At 37.0% G+C, this 16,447-nt stretch overlaps 1 protein-coding gene across 10 annotated transcripts in view; it reads right to left on the reverse strand.

Moving 5' to 3' along the window:
• The window catches only part of Nbea (neurobeachin), a 544,486-nt gene that overhangs the window by 261,773 nt on the left and 266,266 nt on the right, over positions 1–16,447 (reverse strand). For all 10 annotated transcript variants that reach the window (XM_028882144.2, XM_037206608.1, XM_028882142.2 and 7 more), the window contains one exon: positions 14,527–14,591. In XM_028882144.2, coding sequence (XP_028737977.1) covers positions 14,527–14,591 — 65 coding nt within the window. The remainder of the gene's footprint in view (positions 1–14,526; positions 14,592–16,447) is intronic.

Genomic DNA, 16,447 nt, shown 5'->3' on the forward strand with positions numbered 1-16,447 from the left:
AACTAAATAAATAAGATGTGCTTTCTAAGTCTTCAGTGAGCTGTGTCTTCATTGCTGTGTAGGTAACAGGTGCTGAGACCTTCAGGGTTACCTGTGTGCATGTTATGTTATATTAACAGTTGATAAACAATAAAACCCTTTTCTTAGTCTTTCCCCAGATGGGGCAGTGTTATAAAGTAGTAATGTTGGCTTATAAATAGTGTGTAAAATTGAGGAAAATCACCTTTGTGCTTTCTGTGTAGCAACACATGAACTACTCAACTTAGAACTTGATTATTATACTTCCCTGGTATATGGAGGAAGTCAGAACCTTGGCCTTGAGTGAGAATGATTAAGGCAGAATTACATTTTAAATTTTTTTCTCTCAAAAGTTAAAAATATCTAAATACAAGTGTATCTGGAGAAATATTTTAAATATGGTTAAAATATAATTCAAATAAGACTGAAGATCACCGTGGTTTGAATGTTTCTGAAGTTTATGAGCCTGAATCTTAACCCCATTACAACAGTGTTAAAAGTAGGGGCTTTAAGAGTTAATAGGTCTTCAGGGCTGTGGTCTTACGAATGGATTAATGTTTTTGCAAGAGTAGGTTTGTTACAAAACCAAGACCACCCCTCCCCTTGCTCTTTCTCATCTTGTCTTTCCATTTTACCCTTGGGAGCACGGAGCAAAAAGACCCTTGCCAGATGCTGGAGCCTTGATCTTGGGACTTCCCAGCACTGAGAACCATGGGACAAGAAATTTTTGCTTATATACCAGCCGGATTCCAGTGTTTTGTTATAAAAACATAAAGCAAATTAACACAAGTAAATGTGAAATGCATTTCCCTAGTATGTGAAATTTAATCTGTATTAAATGGGACTTTCTTCAGCTTTGAATAAACATACTTTGTCAACATTGTCTAAAATATTCAAGTCAAAAATAGAACTACACAGTAATTTTATAAAGCATAAGTATGGTGATATTTTATTTGTACTGAAATGTAATTTTAATTTTATGTTAATAAATAAAGTTGCCCTGGGGTCAGAGCTGTTAGAGCCATAGCAAGAGCGTGGTGGTTAGAAGAGCTATGTAGATTTCTGTGTGTTCAGGGATACAGCCGGTATTGGAGACATACGCCTTTAAGACCTGGAGGGCGGTACTTACAGGCAGTGATGAGGCAGTCATGTGGTTGGGTTTACAAGCAATGAGAAGGCAGGACATAAAGACTATTTAAACACAGACAAACAGGAAGTAGCTCTCTCTCTCTTGCGGGGAAGTTAGAAGCACTGCAGGAGGTAAGATTTTATCTCTGAGCTCTGACCTCTCGGCTTTCTCTTTTACATTGGCTCTGTGTTTTTTATTTTAAAAAGACGATTGGTTACATCTACATCTGGCGCCCAACGTGACAAGAATCCATTAAAAACTGCTTGGGGCCGGCTCCCTAGCCGGAGCAGCCGGCTCCCTAGCCCCGGCCCAGGTCTGCTTGGGCTCAGGCCGGACTGTGAGCTGCTTGCTTAAAGCCAGTGCTACAAACAGCTCAGGCCTGCCCTGCTAAACAGGGCCCCTGCCTGTAAAGCCAAGCCTTGACTCGGCTCAAGAGGGAACAAGTGGCTGGATTTAAGCTTTAGCCAGCTACGCTTTCACTTTCACTTTCACTTTCGCTTTCACTTTCGCTTTTGCTTTCTCTCTGTCTCTCTGTTTCTCTCTCTGTCTCTCTGTCTCTCTCTCTCTCTCTCTCTCTCTTTCTGGATTCACACCTAGGACACTAGGTGGCTCTTTTGAAATTCGCTGGGATTTCTACTGTTCTACCCAGATTTGGTAAGTCATAAAGGAAACTATTTAAAAGACAATTTTTTTCCACATTTAAAAAAAATGGGTTTCCTGTGTACATTGGAAGAATGGGTTTTGTTTGAAATTTTAGGCAGTCTGACAATGGAACAACTATATGAAAAGATTAGTATTATGGGAATTATGCAGTTTATCACCATGCTTATTCTCATTTTACTATTTAAAAAGATAGTCGATTTAAGTGCCAGGATAACAGCTTTAGAAAAACCTGTTAATTTTAACAGTGAAGTTGGTTCAAGTTTGGATCATAAGGTTACAGAAAGAAAGCCTGTTTTCACACAGTCACCCTTAATTTATCCTGTAACCGTACAGCAGATGCCTGATCAAATGGCTACACAAAATATTTGGGCTCCAATTGAACTGATGGATTTTAAAAGGTTTAAGGAGGCAATAGTATCTTATGGCATGCATTCCCCATATGTAAAGCAAATGTTAAACTCTTGGTCAACATATAATAGGATTATACCACAGGACTGGCGGGACCTTGCACAAGCTGTTCTGGAACCCAGCCAGAGACTTCAATTTCTAACGTGGTTTAAGGAGGAAGCTAGCAACGTAGAAAAACAATGGAGGATAAAGGAATACAAGTTTGTCAGGATCAGCTTATTGGAGAAGGCCAATATGCTTCAATACAAACACAATGTTTATATGATATTCAAACCCTAATTTTATGTCGAATGGCAGCCTTGAATGCATGGGACAGAGTTGAGGAACCAGGAAAAAAACCTGAGTCATTCACAAAGGTTATGCAAGGCCCAAAAGAATCTTTCACAGATTTTTTAGAAAGACTGGCTTCAGCAGTAAACAGAATGGTCTCAGGATCAGAAGCTAGTAAGGCAATAATTGAAGCTTTGGCATTTGAGAATGCGAATGCAGCATGTAAAAGAATAATCAGGCCGTTAAAGGCAAGATCTGCACCTTTGGAAGATTGGATTAGAGAAACAATTAATGTTGAGGTTGATGAGCATGATGATACGTGGGTAGGAGAAGTAATTTCAAAAGGTTTGAGGAGTGTTAGATGTTTTGGGTGTGGAAAGCAAGGACATTTTAAAAGGGACTGTAAACAGGTCATTCCTAGAAGCAATATTTCTTCAAGGAACAATGGCAACAGAAAGCCCCTTCCTTCTGGAGTATGCAGAAGGTGCGGTAAGGGAAAACACTGGACCAATGAATGTAGATCAACAAAGGACAGACAGGGTAATCCTTTGCCTCAGTTTTCGGGAAACTCCCGGAGGGGCCTCATGCAGGCCCCATAGCAAAACCAGTTCAAACCTTTCCTGCAGCTGTAGAGGAAATCCCTGCTCTGAGCGATTAAATAACCAAATGACTATTGGAATAAATCATGCTGGTCAGGATGATGAAACAGAGAGAATAGAAAATTCAGGAGAAAACATAAAGAAAATTTTTTGGCAAACTTCTATTAATGAACAGAGACCAAAATTAACGATAAAAATAAATGGTGTTTTGTTGTCTGGTCTGGTAGACACAGGTGCGGACGTTACCATAATTGCACCAGAATTTTGGCATCCAGCTTGGCCTCTTCAGGAGGTAAACGTTCAACTGTTAGGAATTGGGACATTATCTCAGGTGAAACAGAGTGCAAGATGGCTGGAATGTATAGGTCCAGAAGGACAGAGAGGAAAATTAAAACCATATGTGGCTAACATAGCTATGAACCTGTGGGGTCGAGACTTGTTGCAACAATGGAATACTCAGATTAAAATCCCTCCAATCTCAGAAACAAATCATAAACTAGCACATGTTTCTGAGAGAAATATTAGAAGGCATTATTTTGAGTGGTCACCAGCCATCCATATTATACAAGAACAGGGCACAACAACTGATAATCTTCCAAAAATACCAACAGCTCTACCTTTAAAATGGTTAACAGACAAGCCTGTATGGGTTCAGCAATGGCCTTTAACAACAGAGAAACTCCAGGCTTTAGAAGAGCTGGTAGAAGAACAGCTAAACTGCTCAGCATATTGAACAGTCAACCAGCCCTTGGAATTCTCCTGTATTTGTTATTAAAAAGAAATCTGGTAAATGGAGAATGGTAACAGACCTTAGAGCAATTAACAAAGTAATTCAGCCAATGGGCTCTCTACAATCTGGAATTCCTTTGCCTACTCTGTTACCAAAAGGATGGCCTCTCATAGTTATTGATTTAAAAGACTGTTTCTTTTCAATACCCTTACAAGAAAAAGACAAAGAAAGATTTGCTTTCACAGTGCCTACTTATAATAATTCTCAACCGGTTAAAAGATTTCAATGGAGGGTCCTCCCACAGGGAATGTTAAATAGCCCAACTCTGTGCCAATATTTTGTACAACAGCCATTGGAAGTGATACGTAAAAAATTTCCTAAATCCATAATTTATCATTATATGGATGATATTTTACTAGCTGACTCAAATGCAGATACTTTAGAAAGAATGTTTGAAGAAGTAAAGAAAATTTTGCCTTGCTGGGGATTACAAATTGCTCCTGAAAAGATACAAAGAGGAGATTCTATTAATTATTTAGGATATAAAATAGAGCTGCAAAAAATTAGACCCAAAAGGTGCAAATTAGGAGAGATAGACTACAGACTCTTAATGACTTTCAAAGATTATTTGGAGACATTTCTCATCTACAAACTATTGTTGGGGTAAAAAATGATGAACTGACTAATTTGTTCAAAACCTTAGAAGGTGACAAGGACTTAAATAGTCCAAGAGAATTATCACCTGAAGCTGAGAAAGAATTGGCCTTGGTAGAAAAGAAAGTACATGAAGGGCATGTGGATCGTATTGATCCAAAGCTGGATTGCATTTTGGTTATTTTAACTTCTAGGCATTCTCCTACTGGAATATTAATGCAGAGGGAAGATATTATATTGGAATGGATATTTTTACCAAATAAACCAAATAAAAAATTAAAAACTTATGGGGAAAAAATCTCTGACTTGATTTGGAAAGGAAAATTGAGACTTCGTCAATTAGCAGGAATAGACCCAGCAGAAATTGTCGTACCTTTAACTAAGGAGGACATTGAAAAATTATGGACAGAAAGTGAACCTTGCAAAGAGCTTGCAGTAATTTTTTGAGAGAATTTAACAGCAAATATCCCAAAAGCAACAGAATTGATTTTATAAAGAGAGCTGATTGGATCTTGCCTCGAATTGTACGGCAAAAACCCATATCTGGAGTTCGTACATTTTATACAGATGCCAATAAACAAGGAAAGGCAGGTTACAAATCAGAAAATTTAAGTAAAGTGGTTCAAAGTCCTTATAATTCAGTGCAAAAATCAGAATTGTATGCTATTCTGTTGGTATTAATGGATTTTTCAGAACCTCTCAACATAGTAACTGACTCTCAGTATGCTGAAAGAGTGGTATTACATATTGAGACTGCAGAATTTATCCCTGATGCTTCAGAATTAACTTCACTATTTATTCAATTACAAGATACAATCAGGAAAAGGAGTCATCCTTTATATATAACTCACATCCGATCTCATACTGGTCTGCCAGGCCCTTTAGCACAAGGCAATGATGAGATTGATAAATTATTGATAGGAAATGTGCTGGAGGCCTCAGAATTTCATAAAAAAACATCATGTCAATAGTAAAGGTTTAAAAAAGGATTTTCCATAACCTGGCAACAAGCCAAAGAAATAGTAAAGAAATGTCCTACTTGTTCCTTCTATAATCAAACGCCATTACCAGCAGGATGTAACCCAAAGGGTACTCAGAGGAATGAAATCTGGCAGATGGACATGTTTCACTTTGCAGAATTTGGAAAATTGAAATATGTACACCACACCATTGATACTTATTCAGGATTTCAATGGGCAACTGCTTTGAGTTCTGAAAAAGCTGATTCTGTAATCACTCATTTGCTAGAAGTTATGGCCATCATGGGTATACCTGCACAAATCAAAACTGACAATGCTCCATCATATGTCTCTGTTAAAATGAAACAGTTTTTTGCTTATTACAATATAAAGCATATTACAGGTATACCACATAATCCTACAGGTCAAGCAGTTATAGAAAGATCAAACAGAACTCTAAAGGATATGCTAAATAAACAGAAAGGAGTAACAAAAACCCCCAGAAATAGACTGCATAATGCTCTATTAACTTTGAATTTTCTGAATGCCAATGAGAAAGGAACAACAGCTGCAGAGAGACATTGGATAATAGAAAAAACTACAGAATTAAATCAGCCTATATACTTTAAGGATGTGCTGACCTCAGAATGGAAACCAGGGTATGTATTACGTTGGGGACGAGGTTTTGCTTTTGTTTCTACAGGAGAAGATAAGCTGTGGGTACCATCAAAATTGATAAAGGTTCGATTTGAACAAGAGAAACCTCTTAATTAGAGGAGGTGATAGTTCGTCAACCAGCATGAACATCCAATTTAAACTAACTTGTACCAGTAATACATGCCTTTTCATTTAATCAGATAATAACTTGCCAAAAGGAACATCCCCAAAATTAGTCTTGGGGAAAGGTTTTTGTTTTTGTCTTTTAGGAGAATGATGGTTAAGGAATCTGAAGAACACAAGACAAATGAGACAACTGAAGAAAAGGGATCAATCATCAATCCCAGGAAACAGAGTGAAACGGTGTATGGGTATATATTATCTAAAAAATTTTATGTCTTCTTAAATGTTTGTTTCTGCTTTTCTCTAAAGATTTAACACTATTGGTCTTCTAATAGTCCCAGTTTAATTAAAATTTAAAGCTGACTTTGGAGTTGGAGAATGGCTCTCTCCTTCTTTAAACTCAAGCATGTTGTTAAAATGAAAATACAAACTCCCTGTATCATGCCAGAAAGAGCCATTTTCTGCTATGGGACAGGACAAAAGCCAAATTAATTAAGGACTATTCTATTACTAATCTCAACTCTTTGATTCTATTCTGATTCTTTAAACTTTTCTTAAATTATAAATTTTATATCAAAATTTACAAGATTAATATATACATATACATTTTAAACTTTGTTAAGATATGAATGGTCATATAGAGTACTAACTAATTCTAGAAAAAAGGCTTCAATTAGCTGCATATATATGTCTTTATGTTCGAGTCTCTTATCAGTTTTCTGCAGGAAATCATGGCCAGGCCTAACATCAACTGAAGTCTCCAGGAAGAAGATGGGGCCCCACAACAACAACAATTCCACGTGGACAATAATAATATCACTGAACTGACAAACATCACCTACAGATCAGCTTTGAACTACAAGGTCCTCAGAGCAATTTTGAGATAACTAGCTGAGATGATCCAGTCTCAAAGTCTACTTGAATAAGGACTTGAGATAAACCCTGAACTTTGGCATTATACACAGACTGGATAATAATGAAGGATATAGTTACCTTTCCTAGAATTTGACAATTAACCTAAAATTTTTCTTTCAGGATAAAGATAACTTCGCCCATACCCAGCAGCAAACAATTTTAAGAATATGACGCCCACATTCCCAAAGAGGTGGTGTGGGGCGGGTAGTTTTTTTGGTTCTTTTTAACGGGTTTTGGGTTTGGGATAATTTTCATTATTTAGGGGGTAGGTTATAAGTTGTTGTCAAGGGTTAGGAAAAAGGCTAAGCAAAGGAGATTAGATTTAAAGTTCTTGTTTAAAAAAAAAAGAAAGAAAGAAAGAAAAGAAAAGAAAAAGATAATTACTAGTTTTAAATACTTTACATTATTACCAACTATTAGGATATAAAGAAATGAAAGTAAGTAGTTAGACATTACAATAGAAATTGTAGTCATATTAGATATGTTTTAAAAATTGAGCAGATGTATTTTAGACAGGTCATCTTCAAACCCTTCAGAGATCTACAGAATATGGCATTTAAAATGTTTTAATAACTTAGAAATTTTTCTTTTTTGAGACATGTCGGCTCCTGGCAGTACCAATCTACTTCAGAGAAAATATGGGCATTGAAGAAACTGCATATGGAGTTAATTTTCATTGTGGCAAAAGTTAGCCACTGGACAACAAAGTATCCTCGAATCAACAGGAAAAAATGGACAGACAGAACACGAAACAAAGGACTACCAATTCCTGCCAAAACAAGTGTGGTTATGGCTTTATCAAAAGGCATCTTCTGAGGCCAGGTCAATATGGCACCATCCCTGAAGTGGCCTTCACAATCTGGAAAAGGTACAGTACCCTTTTCTTAGAAGGCAGCTGAACAGGCAGTGGGCCGATGGCTTCTGTTGTGCAATGGAACAGCAACTGAAAGCTCACACCTCTCAATAGTAGACTGGCATTTAATAGAGGGATGTGGAGAAGAAGGGGATGCTGAGATGAAGCCATATATACATACACAGCCAAGAAGAATGGACAGCTGAATTCAAAAACCGTCAACAATTTCCAGAATTTAAAATCCTGAATCATGACATGACACTAGTGGAATTCAGGTGTTTCTGGTACATGGACTGCTCTCACCCAATGTGAGGTTGAACTGTTGACCTTGTGTACAACCTACTTCACAAATGAGTCTGTCAGATACGATAAGCCTATAGGCTGAAGATGATGCCCCAACACTGCAAAGAAACCTCAGGTGACTGTCCAGGCAGCTGGGTGTTTCTGTCAACTCACAAAATTTTTGGAAATTGCTTTTGTGCACTTCTTGTTTTTATTTTTGTTAGCTAATATTATTTCCTTCTTGGGTCTCTGAGGGAGTTGAAGATTAGTTAGTTATAGTTGAAGATTAATTAGGATAGAAAGTGAATTAGATACATTTTGGACTTACTAAAATAGGATAGATAAGGGAATTATTTTCTCTGATTTGTCAAATACAAATGGACTAGACATCGTTTAGGTATTTGTTACTTGTATATATTGTATATAGTTATTGTACTTTTGTATATAGTTTTTCTTTTGTTAGTTATAACCTTTTGCCTTTTTTCTTTTTATTAAAATAGAAAAGGGGAAATATGGTGATATTTTATTTGTACTGAAATGTAATTTTAATTTTATGTTAATAAATAAAGTTGCCCTGGGGTCAGAGCTGTTAGAGCCATAGCAAGAGCGTGGTGGTTAGAATAGCTATGTAGATTTCTGTGTGTTCAGGGATACAGCCGGTATTGGAGACATACGCCTTTAAGACCTGGAGGGCGGTACTTACAGGCAGTGATGAGGCAGTCATGTGGTTGGGTTTACAACCAATGAGAAGGCAGGACATAAAGACTATTTAAACACAGACAAACAGGAAGTAGCTCTCTCTCTCTTGCGGGGAAGTTAGAAGCACTGCAGGAGGTAAGATTTTATCTCTGAGCTCTGACCTCTCGGCTTTCTCTTTTACATTGGCTCTGTGTTTTTTATTTTAAAAAGACGATTGGTTACATCTACACATAAGACAGTTTTTAATCATTTACTTACAAAACTCAGCACTTAATAATTTATTACACACACACACACACACACACACACACACACGTAAGAAAAAGGTCTTATTAGGTCTTCAGATGAAACAACACAGAGAAAGAACTTTTGTTTTCAAGTTTCCACAGATTCATGGTTAAAAACTAAACCAAAACATCAGCTCCAAAGAAATGTTTTGCTGGTGTGTGTGTGTGTGTGTGTGTGTGTGTGTGTGTGTGTGTGTTTTGTTTGTGTGTGAGAGAGAAAGACAGACAGACAGACAGAGAGAGACAGAGAGAGAGACAGAGAGAGAGAGAGAGAGAGAGAGAGAGAGAGAGAGAGAGAGAGAGAGAGAGAGAGAGAGATTCAGTGTGAGTGACTGAATGTGTCTGCTGGAGAAACAAACTCAAACAAAACCTTGACAGTTTAAATGGTAAATGGCATTCAAACAGTGGCCACATAATTATTAATGAATTACACCTGGATCAAGTTCTGCCTCTTAAGATCCTAAAGGGTTAAAGCTTATCTTTTACCTTTCATAAAATGAAAACTGGAACATTGTGAGCCCAGGTTATATCAGCAGTGAACATAAACATCCTGCATTTTTACAGTGAATTCATTAATTGTATCTGATATTCATTAATTATATCTGATATTCCTTTCAAAAGGGTGATAGAACTTTATTTAGGGAAAAGATTAATTCATTTCAAAGAATTACTCACATCCCATATTTTAAAAATGTCTTCCTTATATACTTCCTCTTCATTTCATATTTTAATAATTTAAATTCTAATTATTATTGCCAAGATATTATAGGCAATTTTACATTCCATTAACCTTGCTTTGTTTTAATAATAAAGAGACTTTGTTAGATTCCTTTAAATGATCCAGAGTATAATTCCAGGCTGTCCTGGGTGTGCTTTAGTTCAGCTGCGCATTCATCAGCTGGTTTTTCCTGTTAATTGTAGGTGACTCACACATGCTTTCTCAGGCTCTGATTGATGAACTGTATTAATGGATGTAGCTGTTAAGAAAGATAAACATTTATAATAATTTCCACTTGGAGGTTTTTATTTCCATTCCTACCAGGCAAATAAATGTACAGCCCAACAGTCAAGCTGAGAGTTAGGAACTATGTTCTGTGTCCAGACAAATGAGGTAACACACATATGAAGTACTGAATTTGTATGTAGCACACAGTGAGTAGTTACAGTAGCAGATACACAGAGGGATGTGCTTTTACTCTAAGAACTGAATAGTCATCTACATACTGGCCTTTGGAAACCAGCATTAACATTTTGAATTTGAAGCCGGGCAGTGGTGGTGCATACCTTTAATCCCAGCACTTGGGAGGCAGAGCCAGGCGGATCTCTGTGAGTTCGAGGCCAGCCTGGTCTACAGAGCAAGATCCAGGACAGGCACCAAAACTATACAGAGAAACCCTGTCTCAAAAAACAAAACAAAACAAAAAAACCAAAAACCAAAAACATTTTGATTTTGCACAAGAAAATTAAAGAATGACCCAGATGGGAACCAGAGAATTCTGAGTATGTATAATATGTAACAACACAGATGAAGCCTCTCATCCTAAGTATCTGTATATCAGCAGCTCTTATAAATGTCACACATACTTTTTTCAACCTTCTGAGAAATAGGTGCTACCACATTTTAGATCCTTCTCTAAAATAATGTCAGGGTATGATTTTGTTAAATGCTTATAGTAAATGCATTTTCCAGTGGAAGAGCTGATATGTGAACTTGGCATAAATAATATGTGTGTGCCATATCTGACTAGGCACTGTGAAAATAGCCATAAGAAACACATGGCCAGTAAGCAATTCCTAGCACTAAGCCATCGTGAGTATGGCCCAAGAGGAAGAGGAGAGGTTGGGGAACAGGGAAAAAGAGTCTACTTTACAGGCTCAGTGAAGAGAAAGGGGAATGTGCTCAAGCCTTCTTCCCACCAACCTTGGACTGTAAGAGAAAACACCAGATTATAACTACAGACCACACTTTAGACTTATCCAAACCTCCAAACCATCCCACAAGCTCTGAGGTTTCCTTAGTCATTTCTCTCCTGTCTTTTCAACACTGGCCATTTTAACAATTTACTCACTATTCTTCATCTTTTCATAAATACTTCTAATTTCTAATACATACTGGGGCACTATTCCAGGTTGCAGAGATGTGGTGGTCTATATACATCTAAGATAGCAAATACAATTTAAGTTTTAAGGAAAGAATTTTAGGGTGGAGACCTGTAAACTGGTGACAAAGATAACTGGAGATGATACCATGCAGGTGGTTGTTCATGGGAATGTCTGTGACAGGGCTGTATCTAAGCTAACTCCAGAACACAGAAAGAGGCCAGGCAGTGGTGGTGCACACCTTTAATCCCAGCACTTGGGAGGCAGAGGCAGGTGGATCTCTGTGAGTTTGAGATCAGCCTGGTCTACAGAGCGAGTTCCAGGACAGGCTCCAAAACTATGCAGACAAACCCTGCCTTGAAAAAACAAACAAAAAAGGAGGCAAACATATGGAGATGTGGGCAAAGAGATGAGTTCCATGCGCTAGAAGCTTGCCTTTGAGTTCCCACTCACCTAAAACCCTTCCAGCTTGCTTTCTGAAGAGCTCAGGATCCAAGTACTTTGATAACTTCTGAACCTCTGTAACTGGGCATTTCACAGGTTCAGTGCAACCCAAATCAAAAGCACTTCTCATCAAACAATGCCCCTCCTGCACTGCTCTCCCTAGATGAGCTGGACCTTTAGTACATGACACCTATTTATCAAAGCCAGAAACCAGGCTGTCTTTTTTTCTCTTCTTTTTATCACAGTATTCTTGATCTCATTTCCAAATGATACTTTCTAATGTGTTCATGTCTTCCATTCTCATAGCTACATCATCCTTAAAAAGATGCCTGAAGACTCACAGGGTAGTCTGGTTCCATGCTGAACCCTTGAATCTGTGCATCACACTGCACACAATGCCTAATCCTCAATAATGACTTCCCAGCACCCAGAGCCCAAGTTCTCTCATGACAGGACCCTGTGTTGCTGGAGTCTGTGGCACTAGATCCAGTAGCTGTGGGATGACTGGGAAAACCTCCTCCTTACCACATGCCTTCAGGCCTTTGAGCTGTTATCATTGTCTACAAGTCTACAAGTTATTGTTTTATTTTTGTTTTGTTTTGTTTTTTGAGACAGGGTTTCTCTGTGTTTTTTTGCTTCTTTTCTGGAACTTACTCTGTACCCCAGGCTGGCCTTGAACTCAGAGATCTGCCTGCCTCTGCCCCCTAAGTGCTGGGATTAAAGGAATGTGCCACCACCACCCGGCTTATTGCTTGATTTTTTAAGACAAAGTTTTGTGTATTCTAGACTAGCTTCACTGTGTGGCTCAGCATCACTTTGAACTTCTAATCATCCTCTGTGCACCTCTCAAGATGTGGTATTACAAGCATGTTCCACCACACCTAGCTTATGTGCTGCTAGGATTCAAACACTAGGTTTCCAATGCTAGGCAGGAAGTGTCTATTGAGTTCCATCTCCAGTTCTGATCCCTAGTTTTCTTCTCCCCGAGTCTGGATGTCTTTTAACTGTGTCTCAGGTCAAATTTAAAATGGCATTCTCTTCCCACTGGCAAGGCTCCTTCATCCTTAAACATGTTGTCAAAATAAAAGCCATTTTATAATAAAGGCTACCTTGAAGCACTGTAGTTTAACTTACAATAGCAGATATTCCCCCCATTCATGTTCTATGCTTTTAAATGATCAAAATTTTCATCCTGAAAACTATCTTTATAGTTGTCAATACTAAGATCACTTTCAACTAGGATCATAATATTCTGTCCTCTGTGTAGCAAAGCTTGTATGGAACAATGAGTTCTTGGAGAGAGTTTCTGATTTAATTATTTAAAAAAGTGATCAGTATTTTCTTTATTTTCAAGTCCTCTCAATATAAAGCAAACCCTAAACTACTACTGGAAAAGGAAACTTCAAGAAGCTATATATCTTTGATATTAGCAATTTTTCTAGCATCATTCTTTTCTGTCAATAATTATAATCTAATTAAAGCACTAGAAGTTCAGCTCCCTTCGCTCTAACAAGTGTTATTGACAGTAAAATAATTTTTCTCATTTTTGATGCCCACAGAGTCCAGAAAAGGGCATCATTCAATGTAACTGGATTAAAAGATGGTTGTGAACCATCATATGGGTGCTGGGAATTGAATCTGGGTCCTCTGGAAGATCAGCCAGCCAATCCTCTTAACCCCTAAGTCATCTCTTTCCCTATTATCAGTTCTTATAATTTCCTTCATTTTTAAACACTGCAGTAAGCATAAAACTTATTTTAAGTTTCAGAGCTGTATTATGATGAAAACACTGCTTATACATATCAAAAGAAGAAATGTGCAATAAGATACTATACAAACAGAGATAGTTTCTCAGGATACAGTGCAGTGATGGAAGAAAGCAGAGCAATACTAAAAACTGAGTTTTGATGCCACATATAAACTACTTTTGAAGGATCATTATTTCTTGAAGAAAAAGTCAAGTTCTTATACTATAAGCCTTACTTCCTTATTAATCTATATAAAGCTTGTTCCAAAATAAGCAAACATCATACCAAATATTTGGTAATTATTTTCCATAGAATGCACTATATCATACAAGAAATTCAACTTGTAATGGTTTTGTGCCTTGAATTGATAGAAACTAGAAATATTAAACATTGACAGCTTTAGCAACCTTATACCACCCATAGAGCACTGCAAAAATCATAGTAAACAACCACACCTGACAGTGACAAATACAACAATGGTTTCAAACAAAATATCATCTATGGCATCATTAACAATGGTAACAGACACTCCTAACTAAGGCTGTTACACCTTCTGTATTGAACATTCCTTATATGTCCAGTCAGGTACCAATTGCATGATAGGATCAGAAGAAGCCACTTCATGTGAACTGATAAGGGCTCAAGCCTAAACGCAGAGCTTAGCCTGAAAACAGATGGGGTGGCAGATGGGACTGCAGACTGGATTCACTTGATCTGTCTAACACAACTTCACTACTCAGTAAGATGTGGCTCAAATCTCACAAAACATCATGAATCTAATATTGTTTCATATATACTTTGTATCCAAAACCTAAATACTTAACACTTAAAATTTGTTAATTTAAAATTTAAGTACCTACATGTTAAATTATTTAATTCAAAGCTATTTTTTTTTTACAATTTATAGAACATATGGTATGAAAGAGCAGTTGTCCAGTGGAATCAAATGCACACTGTTTAGTTTCCCAGAAAGTGTAAAATTAATTACCTTCCTTCATTGATGAGTTCAATAAATGCAAGGCCCGCATTCTTCTGGATAGAATTCTGCCATTCCTAAAGGGATAAACCAAAGCTAATATAAGAAAAATGAACATGCAAATGAAATAATAACTAGCTAGTAACCTCTGTTAGTAACCTCCACAATACTTTGTTTTCAAATGTCTTTGCAAGGTTTTATAACAAGTGTCATTTCAGAAGAAAGAAATTTTAATGACCCCAATTCACACAGTTTAAAAGGTGGCTTTTGGTGCCCAGAAAACTGAAGTTTGCTGGAAAGTAAGACAGCAGGTAAAGTGGCCATTCAGCACCAAGCTTCCTTCCAGGAAAGAACAAATGACCAAAAGAGGCCTGAAGCTATGCACAAGGAAGAGATATTTTATACTATTGAAAATTTTAGTCATTAATACAGAGTTTTCATTATAACTGGAAGCAAAATGCCTTTATGCATATATACATTTATGTACATATACCTTTATCTGTGCATTTCTGCATCTGTATGCTTATGTATCTGTGCATTTATATATATCTATACCCCCATGAACATATACCTTTATGCATCTGTGCATTTATACATCCATATGTTTATGCACATATACCTTTATATATCTGTGCATTTCTGCATCTGTATGCTTATGTATCTGTGCATATATCCACACCTCCAGACACATATACCCTGATGGACCTGTGCCTTTATGCACCTATGCCTTAATGCATCTATACATTTATGTATCTATGCATTTACATGCATATGCCTTTATGCACCTGTGCTTCTATGCACTTATGCCTTTAAGCACATATACCTGGATGCATCTCTATCTTTATGCATCTGTGCCTTAATGAATCTATATACATCTGTACATTTATGTATCTATGTCTTTATGCACATGTACCTTTACGCATCCATGCCTTTACACTTTGTAGCTGTATAAATCTTTGCCTTTATGCACCTATGCCTTTATGTATCTATACCTTTATGTTGCTATACATTTAGGAAATCTATACATTTATGCATTTGTACCTTTACACAATCCATATCTCTAGACTGCTTTGGAAACAAATTGCTCTAGTCAGATTCATATTCAAAAAGACTGAAACAAATCAGTATACAAGTAAACTCAGTACATGTCTTTTCTGAATGAGTGACATAGTTATAATTAATAGTGTTATTAATTATTAATTAATAACCATGTAGCATTGAACAAAACTTTATTTAGTTCATTATATGGAAGACCATGCTTTTGTTTATATTTAGAAAGCTAGCTACCTAGAGGTATTCAATTGCCCTAAGCATGAATCCAGATTCACAAAAAAGTCTTCTTGTTAACCTCAACTTTTTTCTTCACTATAGATCACGTTCCCATTTAGAGCTTTGAATTTGTGCTGAGAATAAAGTACTGAAGCAAACTGACAGATGATTATTTCAAGGAAAACTATGAGTCTACACTTTATGCACAAAGAGAATCAGTAACTGGGAAAAGACTTGGGGACAGCACAAAGCCACTGTGCTGCAGCTGTGAAGCACCTCGACAAGGCTGCTCCATTTCTCAGAACTCCTTTCAATTCCATCTTTATTGAAAATCACAGAGGCCTTCTTTTCTTACATTTTAAATAGGTGTCCTACTACCATCCTTTTAGACATTGTTCTTAAATACTATGTTTATTGCAAATCAAGATTCCACAAAAGATAATAGCTTTTCAGGACTATTTGACATTTACTGTGATAACAATTCACTCTACTATGAAGAAGAGTCAGTCATAGGGATAACTTCTTAAACCTATGGCTCTGTTGACATGCTCTTCAATCACAGAACTCACAGACATTTTATAGAACACATCCAAATACTCCAATGCACAAGATGAGTAAAGTAAATTTTTTCAAAACTATTATGTGAAATATATGCTTTCTAAGG

This window comes from Peromyscus leucopus, chromosome 6, assembly GCF_004664715.2.
Source record: "Peromyscus leucopus breed LL Stock chromosome 6, UCI_PerLeu_2.1, whole genome shotgun sequence".
NCBI classification, from domain to species: Eukaryota; Metazoa; Chordata; class Mammalia; order Rodentia; family Cricetidae; genus Peromyscus; species Peromyscus leucopus.